General features: G+C 38.1%; 1 protein-coding gene across 1 annotated transcript in view; it reads left to right on the forward strand.

Moving 5' to 3' along the window:
- The window catches only part of sens-2 (zinc finger transcription factor senseless-2), an 88,730-nt gene that overhangs the window by 45,371 nt on the left and 16,122 nt on the right, over nucleotides 1-27,237 (forward strand). Inside the window, exons 3-4 of the mRNA XM_028182607.2 lie at nucleotides 4,062-4,707; nucleotides 5,138-5,319. Of these exons, the coding sequence (XP_028038408.1) occupies nucleotides 4,062-4,707; nucleotides 5,138-5,319 (828 nt within the window). The remainder of the gene's footprint in view (nucleotides 1-4,061; nucleotides 4,708-5,137; nucleotides 5,320-27,237) is intronic.

A 27,237-nucleotide genomic window follows, 5' to 3' on the forward strand; every position in this document is an offset into this window, starting at 1 on the left:
TTCTACGAATCATGGGAATTGAAGAAAATACTATTTTAATAACTATTCGAAATGCAATAGCCCGAAAATGAAATTAGTCGTAATTCATTCTTTTAATTCGCCACTGCAGACAGCCCTCCCATCCAAGCTCGAAGCTCCAACATTCGTCCTGGCTTTATTAAATTTTTGTTAGATCCGTCATGCGTCCCGTATAAGTACCGAGTCTATTACAATATAAATCTTGATTAATTATAATACGTACGTGACTTTGCAAAAATTTGTCTATATTCATTTAATATACTTTCATGTAAATTCGGAATGCGAACGTTCGAGTTCTTTTTTCAATAACGCCGATTAATTGAAGCTTCAAACTTACATCTAGTGCGGCAGCGGCACATCTGTCCGTGTTTCAATAATGCAACATTCTTAATAATAATAATAAAGCTTTCTTTATTCCATAGTTTGAAGGGTGGGGCAGCCGTTGTAACTATACTGAGACCTTAGAACTTATATCTCAAGGTGTGTGGCGCATTTACGTTGTAGATGTCTATGGGTTACAGTAACCACTTAACACCAGGTGGACTGTGAGCTCGTCCACACATTTGGCCTTAAAAAAAAAACAAAAAAGCAATAAAAAAATTAAAAAAATTAGCAATTAAATTACATTATTTTCTTGTACAAATAAATAGACATAGCTTAATTAACAACATAATTAGAAATTAACATGCAATAAAGAAGCATAATTTGAACATACATTAATTGATTAAAAGTTAGTTTCGTATATTAATTTCTTATTGATTATTATTTTCATTATTTCTGTACGGACCCTCTTCGGGTAAAAGCTTGCTCAGGTACACCACTTATTTCTATCCTTGGCGGCCTATCCTTGTTAAGCCAATCTTTACCAACCACTGTTACAATTTTGTCTACCCAGCCGACAACACGCTTAGCCATCGACTAAAGTACTATCTCTATGGACGTCAGTGGTCTCTTTATTTCAACTGAGACTGTCTGTCCCGTCTGTCCCATGAAACAATGTATTTAAAAAAACACGTTTTCAATACTTGAATGAATATGACGTAGATTAAATTCAGTAATTCACGCATTTATTATTTATGATTGAAATTTCGCCTATCAATACATTATTATCTAATCATTATCATTATTAACGATCTGTTAAACGAATATGAATGTCGATGTTTTTGTTTGTCGTAATTTGAATATTATGTTGACTACCGTCAAATTTTCAATTTAAAAAATATAGATTATGTTTCATAACATGCTTTGAGATAATTGACGTTCACGATATCTTATCCTGTGGATCCTGCAATAGTTGTTGAGTCCTGTTTGCGACTTGCAAAAACTGAAGGAAACTTTTGAGTCACTCAATTATAGAAATCGAATAATTTCTTGAACATTAATGCCTTGAATGAGTAATTACAAGTCATAAAGGTGCAGACATCGACTAATATTTATTTGTTACTAGCTGACCCGGCAGACTTCGTAGTGCCTCAATCGATAAATAAAAGACCTAAACTTTTGTATAAAATAAACTCAAAACAAACGAAAGGAATTTTGATATTTATCTACCTTTTAAACCTTCTCTGGACTTCTACAAATAATTCAAGACCAAAATTAGCCAAATCGGTCCAGCCGTTCTCGAGTTTTAGCGAGACTAACGAACAGCAATTCATTTTTATATATATATAACATTTTAATATAAATAATAAATAATATTTTATATATTTTAACGACCGTCTGGTGTAGTGGTAAGTGACATGGTCACTACACAAGGGGGTCGCGGGTTCGAATCCCGCCAAGGAAAGATATTTGTATGATAAATATAAATGTATTTTCCAGGGTTATGGATGTATATTAAATATATGTATGTGTATAATAAAAATCTTACATTTATTTCCGTTATCTGGTACCTGTAACACAAGTTCTTTACGAACTTATCACGGGACCAGTTAACGTGGCGTGATTGTTAGTAAATATTTATTTATTTATTATTTATTTATTTATATAGATAATAGATGTCAGCTCGCACAGGTTGATACCCGCAGACTTATTTCGAGAAGTAGACACGGGTAGCCATGAAAAAAATCCTTATAAAAACACGCTTTAAAAAAAACAGCACAACAGTAAAAAAAAAAAAACCCTCTAACCGAACTTACGTAGAAATTCGAAACACGGAAAAGCTTATTTTTAATTTGTTAAAAGCTATCTAAATATCAATCTGAATGCACTAGTACCTACATTTCGCTTTGCGGCGCACCTTTTATAATTAAAATTGCATTAAGCGCACAAGTAGCCGCTTCGTAATGACGGTAATGTGCTGTTTGCATAAAAAACGCAGACAGAGACATGTAATCCAATTATTTTCGTTTTGAAATTTAATTAATTTGCTTGCTTAATAGAATAGCCACTGTGAAAATAAGTGAAAATCATTATAAACATGCAAATAGTATTACATTTGGATTTGTTAAAACATATGCTTAGCACCTATGACGAATCAGTAGATGGTAATCAAAATAGGTCAGAAGTAAAAAGAAACGAGGGATTTTTTTTTATTTATTGCTTAGATGGAAGGACGAGCTCACAGCCCACCTGATGTTAAGTGGTTACTGGAGCCCATAGACATCTACAACGTAAATGCGCCACCCACCTCGAGATATAAGTTCTAAGGTCTCACTATAGTTACAACGGCTACCCCACCCTTCGAACCGAAACGCATTACTGTTTCACGGCGGAAATAGGCGGGGTGGTGGTACCTACCCGTGCGGACTCCCAAGAGGTCCTACCACCAGGGAATGTCATATCATATTTCTAAATACCGATTCTATGTTCTAATTTAAAAAAAAATAAGTAGGTTGCAATATGACGTGATCAAAACGCAAATCAAGCCTTGAATTATCCAATAAGCTAACACAATGAATCGGGATCTATAATTACGATTCCTTCATTCATTTCGTGGGGGTCACACATTCAATATTTTGCAAGACCATAAATTCGAGCATACTGTAGTAACGGAACAATGAATCTAAATAACCATTAATATGTAATAAATGCTATGGGGCAATAAAACCGTGTCGCGTAGGGGGACAAACAAACAAGTGTACAATGCCAACCCTTAAACGCTGCACATTGTTGAAGAGTCCCGGTCGTGAAAGGGGCGAAGAGTCATTGCCGAGTTTTGCCGAATCCTGCCGATTGGTTCCGCTCCAAATGCCGACAGCTGCTGCGTTTCAGATGTAGGGGGTCCCTCTTCATTAGTGTAACTTGTCTCGTCTAGAGATCGATGTTTGTTTTTAGACAGCGTGAGTCCACGCCGATGGTTCTCCGATGATTTTTAATTATTTGACTGCCTCTCGAACAATATAATCGTAAATCGTAATTGTTTCGATTTACATTTGATTAAGACCTTAAATATTGGACAAACTCACATGGTCAGATAGATCTATACAAGCAATACACAATAATCACCACCTCAAAGGAATATTTCTAGAAATTTCAAGACGAACCACTGTAGTTCAAAACTATTGGTATATTCGTTTGCAAATTCTTCCAATAACAATAAATTATTAAAAATTAATTTTCATATTATTATTGTGTAAATTTAAAATGTATAAATATCATCAAATAACATCAGGCAGCGAGGCGCGAAATATTAACCAAACAACAAACTATTGTTATCTGTTGAGACCTTTCGCGCCCGCGGATTAGTGAATTGTAAAAAAGAACTGGGGTCGCAACGACCCGATGTGTTAATTACGGGGGCCGGGCGAGGGTTGAGAACAGATGAGAGTCAATTTGCTGCTGCGACATGATACGGCCCATTTCATCGAGAGCGACAAGTGTGGCACCTGCGCTGTTTCACTGCGCTTGGGGGCCAGTTCGCTATTGTGCGAGCACAATTGCGAGGTCTATTGTGGTAATAAGTTAGACTGCACAGTGGATTTTGTAAACATTGTCTTATTTGATCGAAGTCACAATGCGGCTTTATTTGAATTGTTCGAATATAATTAAAAACGTTTGTTGATTTTCAACCTGAATATGAATGTGAGTTTTGGTCTTTGCAGAAAAAATCAAGTTTGGCATCAATCGGCTAGTTGGCGATAGAACGGACGAGGAAGAAGAAGAACTACACAACAATGAGACTAGAGCTGAAGGCACATCACCAGCTTCACGATGCGGCAGTCCATGCTGGGCTCCATCTCCTCAATCGCCAAGATCAGTACGATCCAGTTCACCTGAACTTGAAGTGGATTCTCCACCTTCATCACCACGGAGACAGCCCGACTCATCACCTCCACCAAAACGATCAGAAGCATTCTCGGTCAGCGCTTTGTTGAGACCAGATGCCCCAAGAGTTCAACCTCAAAGACCATTTTTATATCCACCTTTACCTTTTGCTGAGTTCTTGAGAGACGCTGGCGGCCTTGGTCTCCACGGATGGGGAGGCTACAGTAACCTATATCTTCATGCTGTACAAGCTGCAGGGCCGGAATTGTTGAGGCTTCGAGCGGCAGTGCTTGGAGCTCCAGGACCTCTGACCAGGCCATTGCCGATCGGAGATGTGTATTCATGTGTTAAGTGCGAGAAGATGTTCAGTACACCCCATGGCCTGGAAGTTCATGCGAGGAGATCTCATAACGGCAAAAGACCCTTTGCTTGCGAACAATGCAGTAAGACATTCGGCCATGAAATCAGTTTGAGTCAACACAGGTGTGTATTACTATTCCTGTCTATCAAAACTGCGCCAACATTAATACATTGCTTATTAATTCAACATTAATCCCCGAATTAATATTGTTTTCTGTTACCGTTACCAAACCCACGCTGAAAAGCCCCCTCCAAATGAGATCGACTCACATATTTTTTATTTTGTTTTTCTTAGGTGGGTTAGACGAGCTCAGGGCCCACCTGATGTTAAGTCGTCACCGGAGCTCATATAGGTACATCTACAACATAAACGCCTGCACCTACCTTGACGCTTGCCAAACCGAAACGCATCACTGCTTCACGGCAGAAGCAGGTAGAAACGTAAATCACCAAAGCCATTTTTATTTCTCGTAGACATTGGTTGATGTGGACCACATTGGGAATCGCTGATTTAGAATTATGAACCACGTACTCACAACGATATCCCTGACAGGGCACTACACAGCGTGGCGAAACTCTTCGAGTGCAAACAGTGCGGGAAAACCTTCAAGAGATCGAGCACTCTTTCCACTCACCTGTTAATTCATTCCGACACCAGGCCATACCCTTGTCAGTACTGCGGAAAGAGATTCCACCAGAAATCTGATATGAAGAAACACACATACATACACACCGGTGAGTGCTTGATAACCTATACATCCAGCTTAGGGCTTTAATGATAAACGAGATAAATTTGCGACCTTTTAACATACCTAAAACAAATGAAAAGGTTTCAGATTTTGCGCGAATTCCATTTTTTTCAGATTTTTCTTTCAAATGTGTTCGTGACATATTTGGATATTTCTGGCCGCTTTCTTTTAGGATAAAATTAACTAAATGAGCAAATATTTATACTAATTTGCGTTCTCAAAATCATTGAGTCTGCGGTACACGTATGTCGGAGCAACTTCGCCATTGAATTTGATATGGGCGTTTTTAAAATGAAAGCCAACATACCGTCTTTATTCTTGACTCGGTTAAACGGTTAACTGCCTATCGATTCGTTTACAGACAATAATATTTATCTCTTGAAACTAAATGAGCCCTAACCCGTTTGACACACAAACTAAAAACATTAGTGGGGAGTTGCGAATCGTACTAGTTACCACAACCGTTTTACTTTACTGGTGGCAGGACCTCTTGTGAGTCCGCGCGGGTAGGTACCACCGCCCTGCTTGTTTCTGCCGTGAAGCAGTAATGCGTTTCGGTTTGAAGGGTGGGGCAGCCGTTGTAACTATACTTGAGACCTTAGAACTTATATCTCAAGGTGGGTGGCGTATTTACGTTGTAGATGTCTATGGGCTCCAGTAACCACTTAACACCAGGTCGGCTGTAAGCTCGTCCACCCAACTAAACAATAAAAAAAAAAAAAACTTATTTCTGTCTCGAATTATTCAAGCATTCTGCTTTCAAGAGTTAAGATAATTATTATATCAACCGAAATTTTGACTTCATGTTTCAAGGCAATCGAAATAGCATCAAAGGACTCTGTTTACCTAACACCGCGAGCGAGCGACTGAAGAGCTATCCCTCTGGGAGCCGTGCTTTTTGGTCGCTCGCCAAAGCTGCAGAAGGAAACTTTTGCAGGTCTAGTCTCCCACCACTACGCAAGTCCGATGACAGTCTGGCCCATAGTGCGAAAGAGAAGGCTGACCTTCTGGTCAAACTCTTCGCCTCGAACTCGACTGTGGACGACGGGGGTGCCACACCACCGAACATCCTCCGGTGTGATAGTTCCCTGCCAGAGATCTGCTTTACACAGTGTGCAGTCAGGCGGGAACTCCGACTCCTGGACGTCCATAAGTCGAGCGGGCCAGACGGCATCCCTGCAGTGGTTCTGAAAACGTGCGCCCCTGAGCTGACGCCTGCGCTAACGCGTTTGTATCGCCTCTCTTATTGCACTAACAGGGTTCCGTCTTCATGGAAGACTGCCCAGGTCCACCCTATCCCCAAGAAGGGTGACCGGTCGGACCCATCGAGCTATAGGCCTATCGCGATAACTTCCTTGCTTTCCAAGGTGATGGAGCGAATAATTAATATACAACTCCTGAAGTATCTGGAGGATCGCCAGCTGATCAGTGACCGACAGTACGGTTTCCGTCACGGTCGCTCAGCTGGCGATCTTCTTGTATACCTTACTCACAGGTGGGCTGAAGCCTTGGAAAGCAAGGGCGAGGCTCTTGCTGTGAGCCTTGATATCGCGAAGGCCTTCGACAGGGTCTGGCATAGGGCACTTCTATCGAAGTTACCATCTTACGGAATCCCCGAGGGTCTCTGCAAGTGGATCGCTAGCTTTTTGGATGGGCGGAGCATCACGGTCGTTGTAGACGGTGACTGTTCTGATACCATGACCATTAACGCTGGCGTTCCACAAGGTTCGGTGCTCTCCCCCACGCTTTTCATCCTGTATATCAATGACATGCTGTCTATTGATGGCATGCATTGCTATGCAGATGACAGCACGGGGGATGCGCGATATACCGGCCATCAGAGTCTCTCTCGGAGCGTGGTGCAAGAGAGACGATCAAAACTTGTGTCTGAAGTGGAGAACTCTCTGGGGCGAGTCTCCGAATGGGGCGAATTGAACTTGGTTCAATTCAACCCGATAAAGACACAAGTTTGCGCGTTCACTGCGAAGAAGGACCCCTTTGTCATGGCGCCGCAATTCCAAGGAGTATCCCTGCAACCTTCCGAGAGTATCGGGATACTTGGGGTCGACATTTCGAGCGATGTCCAGTTTCGGAGTTATTTGGAAGGCAAAGCCAAGTTGGCGTCCAAAATGCTGGGAGTCCTCAACAGAGCGAAGCGGTACTTCACGCCTGGACAAAGACTTTTGCTTTATAAAGCACAAGTCCGGCCTCGCATGGAGTACTGCTCCCATCTCTGGGCTGGGGCTCCCAAATACCAGCTTCTTCCATTTGACTCCATACAGAGGAGGGCCGTTCGGATTGTCGATAATCCCATTCTCTCGGATCGTTTGGAGCCTCTGGGTCTGCGGAGGGACTTCGGTTCCCTCTGTATTTTGTACCGTATGTTCCATGGGGAGTGCTCTGAGGAATTGTTCGAGATGATACCAGCATCTCGTTTTTACCATCGCACCGCCCGCCACCGGAGTAGAGTTCATCCATACTACCTGGAGCCACTGCGGTCATCCACAGTGCGTTTCCAGAGATCTTTTTTGCCACGTACCATCCGGCTATGGAATGAGCTCCCCTCCACGGTGTTTCCCGAGCGCTATGACATGTCCTTCTTCAAACGAGGCTTGTGGAGAGTATTAAGCGGTAGGCAGCGGCTTGGCTCTGCCCCTGGCATTGCTGAAGTCCATGGGCGACGGTAACCACTCACCATCAGGTGGGCTGTATGCCCGTCTGCCTACAAAGGCAATAAAAAAAAAAAAAAAAAACCACACCGAGACTTATTTTTCTCATGCAAACTTAATAAGGACACATAAAACTGTTTCTGTATTAGACGTGTCTGCGACTTCTTTAATTAAAACCTTCACACAAATCAACAAGATAAATCTACAATGACAAGTTCAACCGAAACTTCCATTGTAAACCCATTAAGAGGCATAATTCAAAACGGTAACATTGTAAACGTCGCCCCCCCACATCGCAATAATTAATGTACATTAACAGCTAAGACGGGCTCGCTGCTGTTTCCACGGTTAAAGTAATAGCGATACGAAAATTTTGAATGGTTTTTTTGTCTTGTTTGGTAAATTACCGTGTATTGCGATCTTATTGGAAAATTACCATACCTACCATAACATACCTTGGTTAAATAAAACTCTTACGTTCCTTATGATCAGGCATTGGATTAAGGGGTTTTTAACCAATGTGTCTAACATTAAGGTCAAGTTTCTTGCAGAAACATATAATTAAAATAGGCAGAATAGTGACCTTACTACTGCGGGCATAGAACGTGCTCTTCCACCAGTACAAGATCACGTATCAAATATGATTATGATATTATGGAAACTTTCAGTGCCCCGTTGAAATGAGTTGGGTGTTTTATTATCGGTTAAGCCGGGAGGAAACGGGTGAGACGTTCGCGGTTACATTATACTGACGATTGGGTTACTCGGCTACACACCGACGATAAAAATCAACAGCATTCAGTTCGTTTGACTGACTCCGTGGTGCAGTAGCCAGCGCTCCTGACTGTTTCGCCGAAATCACAGTGGACAAACATTGTTTGATGAACAGCTTAGTTGCTCTTTGTCTAGGTGTGTTTTATCTATATATTTAAACGTATATAAGTATGTATTTCAGTCTCTGTTCTCTATCTCTGTCTTCTGTTTCTGTCCATAGCACAGCTAGGGCCGGATGACCGTGCGTGATTTGTTCCGAGTTATTATTTATTACATATTTATTACATCTGACATATGCTACAGATAATATGGCATGTTGTAAGCTTAAAAGAATAAATACTTAATGCTGCCTATTCCTACCGCTATGTTATACAAAGCAATTGAGATTTCGACCTTAAAGCGAGTGTCGGCATTCACGTTGTGTTTTCTACTGACTCAGCTCACCGCATTACGTAAGGTCGGCTGTGATCTTCTTCACTGGTCAATGCAATAAGGGCTATGTTTTAAAGTCTAATTATTCATGTTCCATTCTTTTAAAATTACAAGTTTAACTTTCAAGCCTTGCTTAGCGGGTACTTTATTTTGTCATATATTTTTCCACAATTTTTGCAGAATAAAATTATACAAATACAATTTAGTTTTCATGATACTATAATGGAGTAAATAGTTATCCCACCAAATATTATATATAGCACTCAACCGAAGTTTCAAGCCAAAAATTTAATAACATAAACTTCAATATTGTTCCGATCGTGTTCGTCTTGGATAATATCTGAAAGATAAAGTAAGTCACAACGTTCGTACTGACACACGCATAAATGGTAAAATGGTTTATGTATAATAGAAATTATATTTGAGCGTTGCTCGAACTAACGGTCTGTGTGTTAAATCCGTCCAATGAATATAAGATGATGCGGTGTACGTCTGGCCACAGTTAGTCGACGGATAAGATTCGTCGGTACCGTGCCCCTCAAATGGTCTCATGATTTTCTTATACGTGCTCGACAAAGGCAAGGGTTTGGATTGAATAGAAAATTGTATATAGTTGCACTTGACTATCTCTAGCGTACAACAAGACTGTGTTTTGTATTTACTTTGCGGTTTGACTATTGTCCTTCTGATGCGAACTTAAACACACCCAAATGAATTTATTTTGGGGATTGTATTATTCTAACTCTTTATTAGATGCGTTTAGATAACCTTTCCTGTTTCGATTTTTTGTCAACCTAAGCCTTACACATTCATAGGTTCATCTAGCCCAGTTTTTTTTTTGGATAGATGTGTGAGCAATATCGCGGCCGGTCTGTCTGTTACGGAACTCTTTAGTATCTGGTGGCTAAATGCCACTTGAGATGTGACTATTCCTTGAAACTGGAGAAATAGGTATGATGGCAGTATCTATCTACCCATACAGGATTACAGTATGCGAAATTCCTTGTGTTTGGGCAATACCAAACTTAAAAAGACTCTCCCATAAAGTATATTTTTACCTTTTCAACTTGAATATGTGAAAATATTCCAAAAATCGAATTAACTAATCCTTTTCCTATCTATTCTAAGCGGAGCAGCATATTGAAGTTACCCTCGACTTCCATCTTCGTTTCAAGCCATACCTATAGCGATATCTACTACCTACTATCCCCCAGTTCATTTAAGATAAGGGTGGGGGCACGCTCTGTGATTCAGACGCATAGATTCGCCGTTTCATTGCTTTGACAGTGTGTGCGAGCGAGACATATATACAAAAATATAGTTCGCAAGAAAAGAACGAAAGACGAAGGGTTGGGTTAGTTATTGAGCACATGTTTCTTGCTGCAGGGTTTAAAGATAAATGCAGTCTATGAATAAATTCTCTATTCTTTTCGAATGCATAGAATGTTCTCGTTATTTCAACCAAACGATTCAAACGCTATAGAACACATACAATAAAATTTTTTTGAGTTCTATATTTTTTTCTATTTAGGTAAAGACATGCATTGCAGAAAATTACAAACTATAGCGTTGATTTTTATTTAAGCTATTTCAAAGATAACCTTACCAATTCCGTCAGTAAACATACACCCAAAACATCACCAAACAACGCTTAAGCATAACATTTAACACAACATAAATACAGTAAACGCATCACACCTGATCGCCCCTAATACGAAACCCTCAACTTGTAAATTATTAACGATATCAACTTAGCGAATAGTTGTCAGAACGGCGTTTTAATCAGTGTCCCAAGTTCTTGATTTATGTACCCCAACTGAATTTATAGTCGAAATTTTATTTATAATTACTCCGCCTAAATTAAATGGTCGGCGATTAGTCAACGTCTGCACTGAGGACTGTGGGCCCGATTTGTCACCTCACCCGTGCCGGTTTAATTCGACGCTAATTGACGGAAGTTCAGGATCCCCGAACTTGTACCTGGCAGTAAGCTCGTTTAGAGACTATGTAGTTAGCGTTAGTTCGACTGAGAATAATTAATGGCGGCTTTAATTCGATTCGTTGTTAACTAGTAACGCGTATATGCTTAGATCAATAGTCGATACTAGGCTTTTTAAATTTCGCGATTTAATATAACTTTTATATTGTTTATTGTAATTTAGCTCTTGTGAAATAGATTTTACTGTTATACTCCGGTTTAATTTAAATTTTATACAGCACTAGCGGCCCGTTCCGGGTCTTTAACAAAAAATTCAACGATATTTGACGTTGTTTTATTTTTTAAAATAAAATAACACTTAGTGCGACGTAACTATAATAGTTATACATATGCTGTCGCGACACTTTTTGTAAATAATAATGTGTTCTACAAAGTCTTAGTACATTATTTTATTCTATCATCAATAGTTTTCGCAGGGCACGCGATGTAAAGAATATTTTAGGTATTTTTTTTTCACTTTGGGTTACATTATTGGAGTTTTAGTAAGGGAATAGTGTAGCTTTTAAGCAGTGAAAGAACTTTTCAAATCGGTTCAGTAGTTCCGGAGCCTATTCAATACAAACAAGAAAACAAAGCTTTCTTCTTAATAATATTAGTCTATATCTTAATACGTCAAGCAAAAACTTTGTATCCCTTTTTACGAAAATTGCACGGACGGAGGAGTATGAAATTTTCCACACTTATAGAGAATATAGGGAAGAAGTGCACAATGCTAATATTTTTTTTTAATAATGCATATAAGTTACATTAAATCAATAAAGAAAACATTACACACACTACATACCATGTATTTGACGCACACACCCATGCATACTATTTATTGTCAAACTTTGTTCTTGACGTCTGTTGTCAAATTGAGAATAGATTAAATATTGTTTGTCTTTGTTAATATTTTTTATAGTGTTGTCTTGACGAAATTTGTGATTAAAGAAGTATGTAATATAATCATAATAGTGTACAAACTTACAATTCCAATTGATTATAGTCGAATTTCGACTACTGCGGGACCACTGGTATAGATTATTCTGCGATTCAAAACGGGTATATTTTCATCAAAATAACGTTTTAACACGCTTTCATGAGCTCGGTATGCGTACCTATACAATGAAATCTGAAAGACGTCCGATTAACTTGGAAATGAATTTTTTTACACGCATTAACTACCCATTACAATCCAATAATTTCGTCTTGTAAACGATGGAGAAAAGTTTCTGTTTCCATAACATTTTTAATGATTACACTAATGATCGTTAATGACAAAAACAAGTAAGATAGTCAGCCGTTTCGTCTTTGTCTATTTATAATATAAATTATAATTTGCGTAATTATTGGTGCTAGCACCTATTGTGAGTCCGCGCGGGTAGGTACCACCACCCTGCCTATTTCTGCCGTGAAGCAGTGATGCGTTTCGGTTTGAAGGGTGGGACAGCCGTTGTAACTATACTGAGATCTTAGAACTTATATCTCAAGGTGGGTGGCGCATTTACGTTGTAGATGTCTATGTGCTCCGGTAACCACTTAACACCAGGTGGGCTGTGAGCTCGTCCACCCATCTCAGTAATAAAAAAAAATATCTATAATAATATATAGATTTAATTAAGGTATACTTTTTAAGCAAATCAGTAAATGTTACTGAAAACCTGATTCCTTTTGAATCGATTCAAATCAAGTCAAAGAGACAAGAGTGTTACGATTGAATTGCAATTATAATTAGTATTTTATATCATTTTTATACTCAGGAACTTGGTCCCTAAATAACTGTCATGGCGACCCCACAGATCAAAGTAAAGTGCAATTTTCTCTAACCTGCCATCCTTAAGGCCGTGATTAAGAAAAAAAAAAGATATTAGGACGGAAGTCTCCCGTTGCGTCTCCTGAATATTTGATTTGCTCATTGTTAAGTGTTTTTTTTTTAAAACTCTACCTTCTCTTAATTAGTCAGGGAATAAACAAGTGGCACATTAGCTTTCGGAATAATTACACTGCGGGCTTCGTTTCCCGCTTTTTTTTTCTTGTTCTTTTTTTAAAAAACCACAATGGCGGTCTGCGTTGAAGAATTCAAAAGGCATTTGCGAAATTACTTCGCATCAAAGAGGCAATTAAAATGTTTGATCCGAAGTGTAATTGATATTAAAAATGTATCCCGGTATTTATGTTTCTGTTTTGTCAAACAATCTATTTATTCAAATTGATTTGAACATAAACTACATATTATATCGAAGTTCATCGTAATCTAAAAATATAATAACTTACTTCACGTTTCATGAATATATTTTTAATTAAGTCTTAGGTGCTATCCGTTGACTTTATAAAAGTACTAAATCTTAAAAAAAATTACTTCAATTTTTACTAGTGGTAGGACCTCTTGTGAGTCCGCACGGGTAGGTACCACCACCCTGCTCGTTTCTGCCGTGAAACAATAATCCGTTTCAGTTTGAAGGGTAGGGCAGCCGTTGTAACTATACTTGAGACCTTAGAACTTACCTATATCCCAATGTGGGTGGCGCACTTACGCTGTAGATGTCTATGGGCTCCAGTAACCACTTAACACCAGGTGGGCTGTGAGCTCTTCCGCCCATCTAAGAGAAAAACAAAAAAAAACATGCATTTAAAATTTAAAAGATCATATTTACAATACTCGCATAAACACTCAAAATGCCTTACCTCCTTTATAGGCAGTCAAGAAAAGGATTGAATTAAAAACGAATTTTGAAACATCGAGGATTCTTTCCCGAAGATTCTCATCGTCGAAAAGATTGCAAAGAACGAAATTAAAAGATATAAAACACTTCATAATTGGCACGATCCGACGGAGCGTCCTTAACTTTCTGTTCACAGCTTCTTTGATTACTTTTTAAAACGTTTTTTACCCTTAAGAATAGCAAAGACATCTCGGTAGGAACTTTAAAAAGGCTTGCTCCGCGTAATTGGGAACGTTTTGCGCAATTCCGAGCTGAAATTAAACTGGCATGCAAATGAGTGCGGATATTCCCCGCTATTTTTGAGCAAACAAACGTAAAATTATTTGGTTGGTATTTTTTTTAAGCTATTGTCTTTTACTTTATGCAATTTTTTGAGTAATCAATAACACTTTTAATATAATAGTTTCTAGTGTGGCAACACATTAGCCGTATGGCAACACAAGTGTTATCCGAGAGAATTAATAATCCTTCATTCTGAATCAAGTTTAATTGAAACTAGCACAAAATACAGACCAGAGAAACATACAATACTATCTAATTTGCAACAATCGCTGGGTGTATTCATGTTATGTTATCGAAAAACAAAAGTTGTTTTATCGCCAATGAGCTAACCTAAAAGCTCTACAAAGCTATCAGTGGACTCAAACATTTATTATATTAAAATATTTCATGACCATTTTAATAAAAATCTGCGGCATTTTTTTCTATAACTGTATCACGCAAACGAATCCAAACTAAAAATAACTCCAGAACATTGATCGTAGAACAAAAATAAACAATAATAGAACTAACATTCGAATCCTTCGTACAAGATTCCAGACCTGAAAGTATTCTGTCCACATAACGCGAGGGGGGAAATCTAAGCGGTCCATAAGGCAGAGTGGTGGGTCAGAAGGGGAGGTGTCTTTACCCCCCCGGGGAACTGAATCAAGGAGCTATACGTGCTCTGAGTTTAATTAAAGACTTCAGAGTTCTCGGAATAGCTTCGATTTCAGTGGCTCTTACAGTTTGAATACTGAAAAGTTCTGAACTCAAAGGAATTATTCGATATTTATAAACTGTTCTACGCTTCTGTCACTTAAATAATACACCAGTAAATGGAATAACATAGTCTCAACTGACCGATTGTTTCAGGTGTTTGTGGAGTCTGATTTTTTATGGGAATGTCAATGAAGTACTGTGTATGTATTAAAATAAAATATTATGTAGGTAGTTTAAAAACATGCGAACTAACATACTTTTTTAAATCATGTCGATACCGGTCAGAATATTAGAGCGAAATTATATAATTAATATATTGTCACTAGATATTGATGTTTGAGCAAATTTTCAAGTTAATCGGAATCTTCTAGAAGTCGTTAAAAATTATGTTCAAAGACTCAGTTACAAACAAACATCCATAAATAACGAGCGAATAAAATCGTCTTAATACGATTCTTAAGTAAGATAGAAATAGTTATTCCTATCCTAGCTTCTATTACGTAGAACCGCAATAGAGTGAAAGCGACAGGCGGCTCCAAAGACAGAAAGGGCAGTGACCTCACGCATCGGTTAGATTATTTTGTGTTACATGGCATGCTGATCAAAAAAGTATATAGTGTTATAGTATACACAATGACTTAACAACAGATCTTCGTCGCTAATAGTCGATGATAAGAATACATTGACACTCATGAAAAAGATGTTGGTCACCAAGGACCACAATTAAAAATCTCAATGTGATTTCATTAGAATATTTCTAAAATGAACAAACCCAGGAACATTGAATCAAGCTTAGTCTCATTTACTTTATTCTTTTTCCGAAACTGATTCAGCTTGACGGTTTTGATGCTTAACGGTTTTTGTGATAAGCTCTTTCCGAACGAAGGCTTAAATTTCATCGAAATATTATATTCCTATAGCGAAGTAGCTTCACGAATCCAGATTTTTATTGTATATATTTTTTTTGCGTCTCGCAACCCAATCCCTCCGGGGCTGCCAACACGAAAATCAGATATGAGATTTTTTTTCTCACGCGAAAAAATGACAGACGAACTCGCGCGCCCCGACTTTCTCCTCCTATACAATATTAGACAGCCCAGGAGAATTAGATAATTAAATTAATGTCCTCGTCCCTGTTCGGCGCGTTTCGTACTCCGATGGTAATCCGACACCTGCATTGTTTTTCTACATATTCTGATAAATACGCGATCAAAAAAAAAAAATTTAAGACTTCCCTTCGTACGTTTTCTTGTGGAATTCGTAAATGAAAAAAAAATATCTTTAAAGTAGACACTATGTATATCTAAAAAAATGAATCGCTGTTCGTAAGTCACGCTAAAACTCGAGAACAGATGGACCGATTTGGCTAATTTTGGTCTTGAATTGTATGTGGAAATCCAGAGAAGGTTTAAAAGGTAGATAAATATGAAAATGCTCGGAATTAAATAAAAATAACAATTTTGTTTTTGCTTTGATGTGTCCGCCGTCGGACGGATTCCTTTTGTTTGTTTTATGTTTATTTTATACAAAAGTTTAGGTCTTTTATTTATCGATTGAGGCACTACGAAGTCTGCCGGGTCAGCTAGTTAGAAATAAAAATGTTACATAATTTCAGTGTCAGGTACTTAACTAAAATCTAAACCTTGACAATCGATCATCCGAGCAACAAACATTGCATACGATATCACATTATACACAATATTATAGTAAAACTCTCTTTTTCTCCACCTTATCCCACTAGGTGGGGTCGGCACGGCTATTTTTTCTCTTCCATTCTCTTCTATCAGCCGTCATCTCAGCACTCACTCCTCTCTCTCTCATATCGTCATTGACACACTCCATGGATGTCTGCTTTGGTCGACCTCTTCCTTGCACTACCGTTTCCATTCATTACATAATAACAATATTATAGTAAAACAAAAAAAAAACAAAAAAACTTAAACAGACAATTTACAGATTGCGTCGAGGTCACGACTCCACTTCAAAGCGATCGAACGATAAATCCGTTGCTTCGAATCAGTCAGACGGCGTCACGTGACGTTTATTAACCAGTACAGCTAATGTATTACAAAAATCACTATTCAAACTAGCCGCCTCGCCCGCCTCTCGACACGAGCGCGTCCGTAACCGAAGCCAGAGTCGCACGCGCCACGTAATTCAATAAACACATTATCGCGATTAGCCCGCTAGTCCCCCGCAGCGCCCGAAAACGCCCGAACGTTCCCGAAGGCACCCGAATTGCCCCCGCAGGAATTCCCTTCAGATTCGGTAGGCCGATTCCGTGATATTAATCATTAGTACTTTATTTAAATTTCCGTCAAGGGTTGATTTGTAGGATTTTTCGACTCGACAAAATTTTAACTCTGTAAATGCCCTTATTTTAATAAGAGTGTTCGAAATAAATTCTCCATTTAAGAAAATTCCCGTTTTTTATAAAATAGTTTTGTCCAAGTTGAATTTAAAATAATGGCTAGTGCTGAACACAAGCGGTGTTATTTGCGCTAAAATTCATAGTTTAATACTCCTAGTCCTAATAGGACTAAATCTTTATTTAATTAACTTAAAATTGGAAACTTAATTTAATAATAGTTCCTCAGTGTACTTATTAACGTAAACTAGCAAACAGGAAACTAAGCGTTATAAAAAACCCATTCATTAATATTTTGTAGCACCCCTATTAAAACATAAAATTTATTAACTCTTATACCAAAAGCATAAAGTTCAAAATATGATGACAAACAACGAATATTTCCAATTTAGTTTGACCTAAAGTATTTAGAGTTTACATCTAAATGTGAGCTCAACAAGCATCGGTTATCGCAACACGCGTAGAGTGCATGAACGCAGGATGTCATTATTTAAACAATAAATTTAATTGTGAATTGCTATCTATATTAATAAGTCTTCAATGAACCGTTCACGGAAACAGGGTGACCAATTTAAAATTATTCTCAATAATGGTAAATATGTTACTCGATTTTTTTATTATTGTTTCAGTGGGTGAGTTGACGAGCTCACGGCCCACCAGGTCTTAAGTGGTTACCGGAGCCCATAGACATCTACAGCGTAAATGTCGCCACCCACCTTGAGATATGAGATGTAAGGCCTCGGTATAGTACAACGGTTACCCCCCACCCTTCAAACCGAAATGCATTACTGCTTCACGGCAGAGCGGTGGTACCTACCCGCGCGGATTCACAAGACGTCCTACCACCAGTAAATTGATAATTGAATTAACATTGTAGATGTCTATGGGCTCCAGTAACGTTTTAACACCAGGTGGCCGCGAGCTCGTCCATCCATTGAAACAATAAAAAAAATGTCGAAAAATCGTTGCACCGTAAATAGTCGGGCGGGCATTAATTGGTGCATTTCGTTGATTGTCGGTCGGGTGCAAGGGCGTGCCGGCACGTGACCGACTCGTGGCGATGCTTTTTCATATTTTTACGGTCTCTGGTTTCTTTGTCAATTTACAGATTAACCGCGTTAGCTGATTGGATCGTTGGCGTATTACCGAGCGAGCTAAAGTTGATAGAAAATATCGCACGTAGGATTTTATATATCCCGGAGATAGGTCTACGAACTAACGGTCGAATTGGTTTAAAATGGTTTACCCACAAAATACAGCCAATGGACACATTACCGAAGCTTCAATTTTACGGTTCGAAAAAATTGACTGCGACTAATTCAAAATTAAACAAAAGTCAACAGACACATTAAAAAAATAACATAATGGCGCCAATTTCGAAAAGCTGTCGTGCATTCGTTAATCAAATTACTTATGTTTTGATTGGACTCTGTCGCTACGTGAGTGGTACGAGTGTTTTGATTCGACGGAAGTACAATCGCAAAAGGTTGGCGAAGTGCTTCTTCAAACAAACTGTTCGAAACGGAACGTTTTTCGAAATTTGAACTTTATTTCTATTACCAATAGATTCGAATGAGAAATTTCTATTATAACGTTGGCACAATTTAACACCAGCTGGATAAGTGTTCTGTTCAAAATAGATAATGTGATTTTGAAGATTGACCTTTGTGTTAACTGGATAAGAACTAAAATTATTATTAAGTATTCGGTAAACAGCTGCAAATTATTCGCATTTCAAATTTCGTCTCTAACAGTGTAGACATAAGGTGGATCTTTCTTAATTTTCTAATCGCGGGAATACGCAAACCGGTTAAGTGTTATAATAATAATTCGAAAAATGGATGCATTCGTTACAAAAATACAGTAACATTTAAAAGTGGGGGTGTGCATTATTTTATATGCGTTTAGGTATAAGTGATTGTGAAATTTAATTACTTGAATATGTTAAAAACAATATTAATAATTGCCGTGAGAAGTATGTGTCCAAGCGTGCGCTTTCATTTTAATAATTATTTACAATTATTACCTAATCAATTCTGATGTGACATAAAATCAAGCAATCTATAGCCTAATAGCCTCGAAGACTGGCGATAATTTGGCAATGAAAATATTGAGCGATATGAAAAACTCTCAGAAATTAGTGATTCTTTTTTCTGACGAGCAATTTATCTATTTATTGCCCTTGTAGGCAGACTAGCATACGGCCCACCTGACGGTGAGTGGTTACCGTCGCCCATGGACCTCAGCAGTGCCAGGGGCAGAGCCAAGTCGCTGTCTACCGTTAAGTACTCACCACAAGCCTCGTTGTTCATATTTTTTCGTAATTGAAAAAATATCACTCGATATGAACAACGTTTTACTTGACGCCGACAATAACGGTGTTGCAAGAAGCCGAACGGCATTTTGAAATAAATAAGAAGAAATAACGTCAATTTCTTTGTAGCCTGGAAGCTTATTGTGAACCAAATGCATAAAAAAAAAGTAGGTATGTATTTACAATTAATTTAAAATATATTTAGGAAGACGAAACCAATTTTCCTTGTGTGGTGAATTCGGTAATATTTTATTGTAAAACATAATACTGAAATTCACTGAAGTGATTTTGAATTACTTTGTAGTTAAGTCCGATTATTAATTACATACAAGGAAACTAATTACTGCATCCACAAAATTATCCCCATAACGGGAATGATCACAATTTCCGTAAGTCATATGGTTCATTCATCTTCGCCTAGTTTACGCAGAGATGTTTTGTGTTGTGAATTTATAAAGTTGCTAAAATTTCTATTTAATAATAATGTTATTTAACTAAATATACAAGAGTATAAAATAGCTCGCCCGCTCAGCCCGTAGAAGCGAGATGTATTACAGAGCAAACAAGTGAACTTCCACTGTAGGGATACCGGCATTTCTTGTCATCTTCTTCTTCCAAGCGATTTCCTGGTCTAGTATCAGGGTCCATGTTCCTACTTAAACTAATCCAGTTTGTGTTACCGATTAAAAAAAAAAAACTAGAACATACGAAGAAATATTTCCGAAAGCATTAACGCATTTTATTGCATATGTATAATTGCAACTTATAATACACATCGATCCAAAATATAATCGAGCGATAATTGCTTCAAAAATTTCCAAAGTGAGCGTCCTTTAAAGCAAACTCAGACAGACAGCCTTGTGCTAACAATGCTATAACCGCTTTATGGGTGTTTCAACCAAATCATGGAGTTCTCAAGGCACGTTCGTATTTTCGAAAGAAAAAGAAATTTAAAATTTAACTGTTTGATTTTAATTAAATAATCCGAAATCTAAATTCGAATTCGCGTTTAAATGCATATCGAAATGTTCTTGAATCTAATATAAGTGATATTTATTACAAATCTACATAATATTAAACTAAGCCTCCCTGAACCAATGTTACCACGACTCCCTCAACTGTCGAGTTTCATTCGAATCATACGTAATACTATGGAATAGTGTAGCCGTGATATTTAAGACGTCCGACACGATATCGGATTGACTTATATATAAAGACATTTTCATACCACTAACTTATAAAGGTTGTGTAGTTAGTTGGCTTTGTACTCAAACCTGTTGATTTTGGTTCTTCCATTCAGTTTACTTTTGACTATTTAAAATAAATCATTTTTACACGAAGTATTTCGATAAATATACCTATTTATTAGTTGGAAAAATGAATCAGGCCCGTCGTAGACAAATATTTACAAAACAATGAAAGATGCTTAAAAGGTAATCAAGATTATATTGCAACGTTACGACAATTGTAAAAAGGAAATGCGTAGTTGTAGTTTTCTTATACCCGAAACGCAAGTTAGAGGCTGTGTTGCAGCAGCATTGGGATGAAATTCTCCAATATTTCTAACAGCATTAGTGACAGAAGACAGATACAATTAGATATACAGCTTTGCATTTTTATTGCTTAGATGAGTGAACGAATTCATGGCGAATGTGGTACTAATGGAGCCTGTGCACATCATAACGTATATGCTACCACCCACCTCGAGATATCCAATCGAAATCTCCATTGATTTGTACAACGGCTGCCTCACTTTTCAAACCGGAACTCATTACCGTTTCGCAGATATAGACAGGGTGGTGGTACTTACCTGTGCGGGATCATATACCTATCTGTTACCAATAATGGACCATATCTGCGACTAACGAGCATCACAATACACACAGATACAATTACAGAACTTTAAATGTGATAAATCTTACATTAATATCAGGTCCATAGTCGTAACGACTTTTTCTTGTATCAAACAAATCGTACATTCTAAATGTAAGCGTTATTAAATATAATCCTAGCGAACGGCCACCCAACCCTTCACTACAGTTCATTGATGTCAGCCAATCTATTTGTCGTAATAATACAGTTCGAAACGACCTTAATATTATTTTATTACGGCCACATAAAAACGCACCCGGTAGTTTTTCTTGTCTTTTATTGTATCGTGTTTTGTTCTGATGGGCTATAGATAATTTATGATTTTAGTGTAATTTATATAACGAGTCTATGAGGTTTCATAAAACTAATATTCGATGTCGCGAAAAATCGGTTACTAGAAAAACCCGTTCGTTGGTCGATTTTTGATTCGACTTTGAACTTATTAATACGAAATTTCACAGGATCATCCTCTAGGCCAATTTGAAGATTTCTTAAAAACTTCATCGTAATCTGTCATATCGTAATTTTTACTCTTTTGAGTCCGCGCGGGTAGGTAAACAGTAATGCGTTTCGGTTTGAAGGGTGGGGCAGCCGTTGTAACTATACTATACTAACTATATATGAGTTGTCGTGGCCTAAAGGATAAGACGTCCGGTGAATCCGTATCAAGCGATGCACTGGTGTTCGAATCTCGCTGGTGGGTACCAATTTTTCTAATGAACTACGTACTCAACAAATGTTCACGATTGAATTCCACGATGAAGGAATAACATCGTGCAATAAAAATCAAACCCGCAAAATTATAATTTGCGTAATTACTGGTGGTAGGACCTCTTGTGAGTCCGCACGGGTAGGTATCACCGCCCCCGCCTATTTCTGCCGTGAAGCAGTAATGCGTTTCGGTTTGAAGGGTGGGGCAGCCGTTGTGACTATACTGAGACCTTAGAACTATATCTCAAGGTGTGTGGCGCATTTACGTTGTAGATGTCTATGGGCTCCAGTAACTACTTAACACCAGGTGGGCTGTGAGCTCGTCCTCCCATCTAAGCAATAAGAATAAAAAAAAAACTCGCGATTCCGATCCAGTAGTAGAAGAATTAGTGATGCACATGTCTTTGAGTTATTAAGCCGCCTTGGACTCGCGGGCAGCGTTAGAAAGCCCCACTCCTGATTAAGCCCTTAAATTAATTCTTCCGTCCTGGTGAAACTAGAAAAAGACACCAGCGGCAATCTACCAAATATATATAATATATTTATTAAATTAAAAAGTTTGTAACAGTATCCGGATCGTTTTAAGGAATTAACGTGATGACGTCTTACAAATCGATGAACACCGGCTGCACGCGCGAAAAAGTGTCACGTTCCGTCTGAGCGTGCAATAATATAATTTTGAAAAAGGCATGTATGAGACAGTCTAATCGGGGTATTAAGAAATTTCCGACTATTCACGTAAGCAAGTGACAATCAACATTCAGATTGCAAAACTCATGGACAAAGGATCCAAAACGCGGAGCGCCAATTGTCCGTACGCAATAAACGGCGCTGACTCTCGCATTCCTCAGCACTAAACACCCGAAACTGCCGTCAACTACAGATTCTAGGATATTATTCTGTTTTATTTCGAAGAGGGCCTGTTTGATTTTAGTTACATGTCGTTTTCGTTTACAATGAGATTTTGTATGGACATTATGGAGTTATGATTTTAATAATTGATTGTTTTTTCAATGTCGTGTAATACTATAAGAAGCTTTAAGGAATATGAATAGCTCGGTCGATAATCGTTTATCAGTTCGCAAACAATGCGCAATTAGTGAAGTCACTTGGTCATTCTGTCCGGCAACCCGGTGCATAGGCTATGTACACTTAATAATTGACCAGTGCGAATAGCAATCGCGCGCATTCCGCAGCTGCATTTTTGGGGATTTATTTTAAATTTGTTTTAGACCACAAAAAAGCTATAAAAGAATTTTATGTTTTATCTATGACGAGAATACAGATATTATTTGGGGAAAAAACATAATTAATAATTAAATACTATAATTAATCTATTAATGAAGCTGTTTATTATAAATTTTGATGGTAAGGTTATGTTTTTGAGCGTCAAATGTATAGCACACTTAATTTAAAAAAGAAAATGGCGGTTTAAAATAAAGAATTCTCAAGATTTTTTGTTCACGCCGTCGTAACTGTTTCTGTATTAAAATAATCATAATTTATAACAGTATCAGCTAAAATTAAAACGCTAGTATTATCTGTCAAATTTGCGCGCCATTTAATTCGGTGGCTGTTAGCTATAGTAGCCGCGATCCGTGATTACCTCGGTCAATAAAAAAAAAGTAAAAAATATTCATTTAAAACTATTCTACTTGTACACCACTCGAAATCAGAATACGGCCTCGGTAAAATCTCACAAATATCCCGTATACTGAGACTCCCCGAGTCACAAACACGTCGCAATAAGTGAAGTGACTCGGACATTCCGTCCGGCAATCCGGCGCATTCCTTTACCGCCATCTTAGAATTTTCTCGACTAAATTCCTTGGTGAGTTAAATTATAGTGACAATTTAGTACCGATCAACGCCAGAATACGAGGAGTGTTGATATCGATGTTAAATGCATGTAACTTCATCTCTTTTTACGATTTACAAAAAAAAGAAAAAAAGAAAAACACACATTGGTAATTGAGAACTGACTGATGTACCAAGAATCGTGCGTTCGATTACCAGTTCGGGTAAGCATTAGTATGATGTACAGATCTGTTCGCTTTTTGTCTGATTGTAAAAATTTAAACGTTGTAAAGAATGTAGGTAAGTCAGTCTCTAGGTCTAATAACACAGGGCATCCGAATTTAAGGCAATATATACATATACTATAATAATTATAGACATTGAGGTTATTAGCTTGCACAAGTACCTAAATACAATTCTGCCTATTTCTATCGCAAAGTATGCGTTCTGCCTTAAAGAGAGAAGGTACAAACACAAGTCAGAGTTCGAGCTTGTCTTTCAAGAGATATTCATTGGTTTGTCTTAAAAACAGAAATATTTAAAAAAAGGGACTGCCTCACTAACTTTTCAGCCGAAGACGAAATTTGTGTTTGTAATTGTACATATATGTATATATCTTCACATTTATATATACTAGGAGTATATGACAAAGCTGCCCAGTAAAGAATGTTTTAGTATTGTAGAGTAACGCTTTCCTACGCGGGCGAGTATTCCCCGAGGGCGAAGGGAATTAACGAATTTGTCAACTGTCACTACGGTAGGACCTTATTAGTTTTTCTTAGGGAGGGGTCATCGTGATAATTTTCACGGTGACAAGTAAAATGTAAGGATTAATTTTTGTTTCGTGGTCTTTGTTTTCGTGCGTTGGTTTTCCTCGTTTAGGTACTTCTGGATATATCTATAGTTGTTTACTTCTGAATTTAGCTTGTTTCATTTAGCACAATGATTTAAATCGTACAGTTGTCGACGATACAATCTCTATTAGAAGCCCATGTCCAGAATAAACATTCAAACAGAAAACCAACCCTTTTTCTTAATAAATAACATACAAATTTTCGGTTTTTTAAAATAACTTTTACCTAAATTATTACACATAAAAATATCGTTCGTATAATATGGATTCAGTATTGTCGTTGTTTCAAATTTTTAATTCTCTAAACAATTCGTGTTGCTGGCGATGCATATTCCACTATGTAGACTATTCATTCATAAATACATGCTGATTTCTGGGTCCGGAAAGCAGGCTTACTTCATGCCAACCCATTTTAAGAATATGCCTAGAATTGGCAAATTTGGATAAAAATTACGAGCGGTTTTTTTTTGTTTTTTTTATTGTTTAGATGGGTGGACGAGCTCACAGCCCACCTGGTGTTAAATGGTTACTGGCGGGGTATCCCGGAACACCAGCGGCACCGCCCGGGCGGCCTGGTAGGGCCGCCGTACCGCGGAGACTGACGTCGTTGGTCGTCGACTATCGCCTCGACGACCCGTCGGTCGGGCGTCCTCGGGGTGGCGCCGCGTGTCTGGTTGTAGTGTTGACCGCGGGAACCCCCCTACTCTGAACGGGTTCTGACCCCGGACGGAGATCGGACGTCGGGTGTAAGAGTGCAGGGGAGTCGTTTAGTGGGTGGGCCCTAAAATCCTTGGGCCCGCGATCTGCTCTCAACACCTGCAGATCGTTGAGTCTCACATACCCCGCGCGCCCCCTAGGCGCGGGGACCTCGTAGGAGGTTCGGCCCCTGGCCCGAAAAAAAAAAAAAAAAAAAGCCCATAGACATCTGCAACGTAAATGCGCCACCCACCTTGCGATATCAGTATAGTTACAACAACGATCGGTTAGTTCTTTTGTCGTCTATTTTATGTACATGTGAGAACGGTCAATTCGTTTCTTGTCGTCTGGTTCGTGTCTGTCTTTTGGGAAGTCAAAAAAAGTACTGCCAGCCGCTAGTGACGTCAGCCCTCGTTCCATTTCTCTCTTTATTTTTGAATTCTTGTCAAGTGTCTTAGTTTGTGTCTAGTCGTTGTAGGTCTTATGTCCTGTCAAAGAGGTTGCACGCCACGACACGAGCGAATAGGGAATTAGAATTAAGTGCTTTTGGGTTCACGTAGTTCATCATTATCTTACGAACGGCTGATCAGAATATTCATGTAAAGTCCTCTGTCCTAAACCGAGTATAAAGAACCTAAAAACCTTACATTGTAGCAACGTTAAATCTACTAGTACTTTGTACTGGAATTTACACAGCACACATTGTAATTTTGCTCGGATATGGTATCGTAAACGTCTCGTATACCGGTCCGTACGTGGTTCATGGATGCGTCGCCCGGCTCTATACGTTTAGGTAATGAATGTTTTTTGACATTGTTTTTTTATATATAATAGGTAATAATAAACATTTATTCCAAACACAAATTACGTACGAAAAATAAAAATAAAGATAAGAAAAATAATGAGGCTTGGAAAGGGTTACCGGCTCAGCAATGCGAAACAATCGGTACTGCACTGAATAAATGTACATTTTTTAATTATTTTACCAATGCTACATTATAAAGAACTAAAGCACATAGAACGTCCATATTAATCGTTCTCACAGAATAAAATATTTCTTTATGGCAAATGAATTGTAAACTAGAAGTAAATGTGGGTAATCCTAGTCCTCTTATAAAAGCATATATGAACTTCATAATTATTTTTTTCTTACTACAAAGCTGTGCTACCAACAATACACGATAACAGAATTAACACAAAAAATTATCGTCCTAAACGCTAACCCAAATATACCTATATAGATTTTTCGTATTTTTTTCCTTAACCGCAGTTCGATTATCGTTGGGTTACTAAGCAGTTTATCGCACAAAAACCGGGAATTGCTTCAAAGACGGCTGTTTGAGAAGCACTCAGGATTTCGTGGACGTTTTCCATCAGGGCCGAGTGTTGTTACAGAGAGTTCCGAGTGATTGACTCGTTGTTACCTATGTTATGCCAACCACCTTGGTTTGTTGGTTCAATCAAAATTCTCGAGATTGTCGCCGCTTTCCTGCCAGAATAATTGTAATTTAATGATAAACGGATTTTTTTTGACGTGTGCTTTAATCATATGTAGTGATTGTGTGAGATGGTGATGTGGTATGAAGATCAGGAGAGATAGCTCTACAGAGCGAGTGCTTAATGCGGTAGATTGTCATCACAAAAGTGATTATTTCAAACTTAATACCTATTCGAAAATTTCTTGGAAAACTAAGCGCCAATCAAGTTTTCGTCAGATTTGTTTTATTTGCTAAATA

This window comes from Bombyx mandarina, chromosome 04 (genome assembly GCF_030267445.1).
Source record: "Bombyx mandarina strain Sakado chromosome 04, ASM3026744v2".
NCBI lineage: Eukaryota > Metazoa > Arthropoda > Insecta > Lepidoptera > Bombycidae > Bombyx > Bombyx mandarina.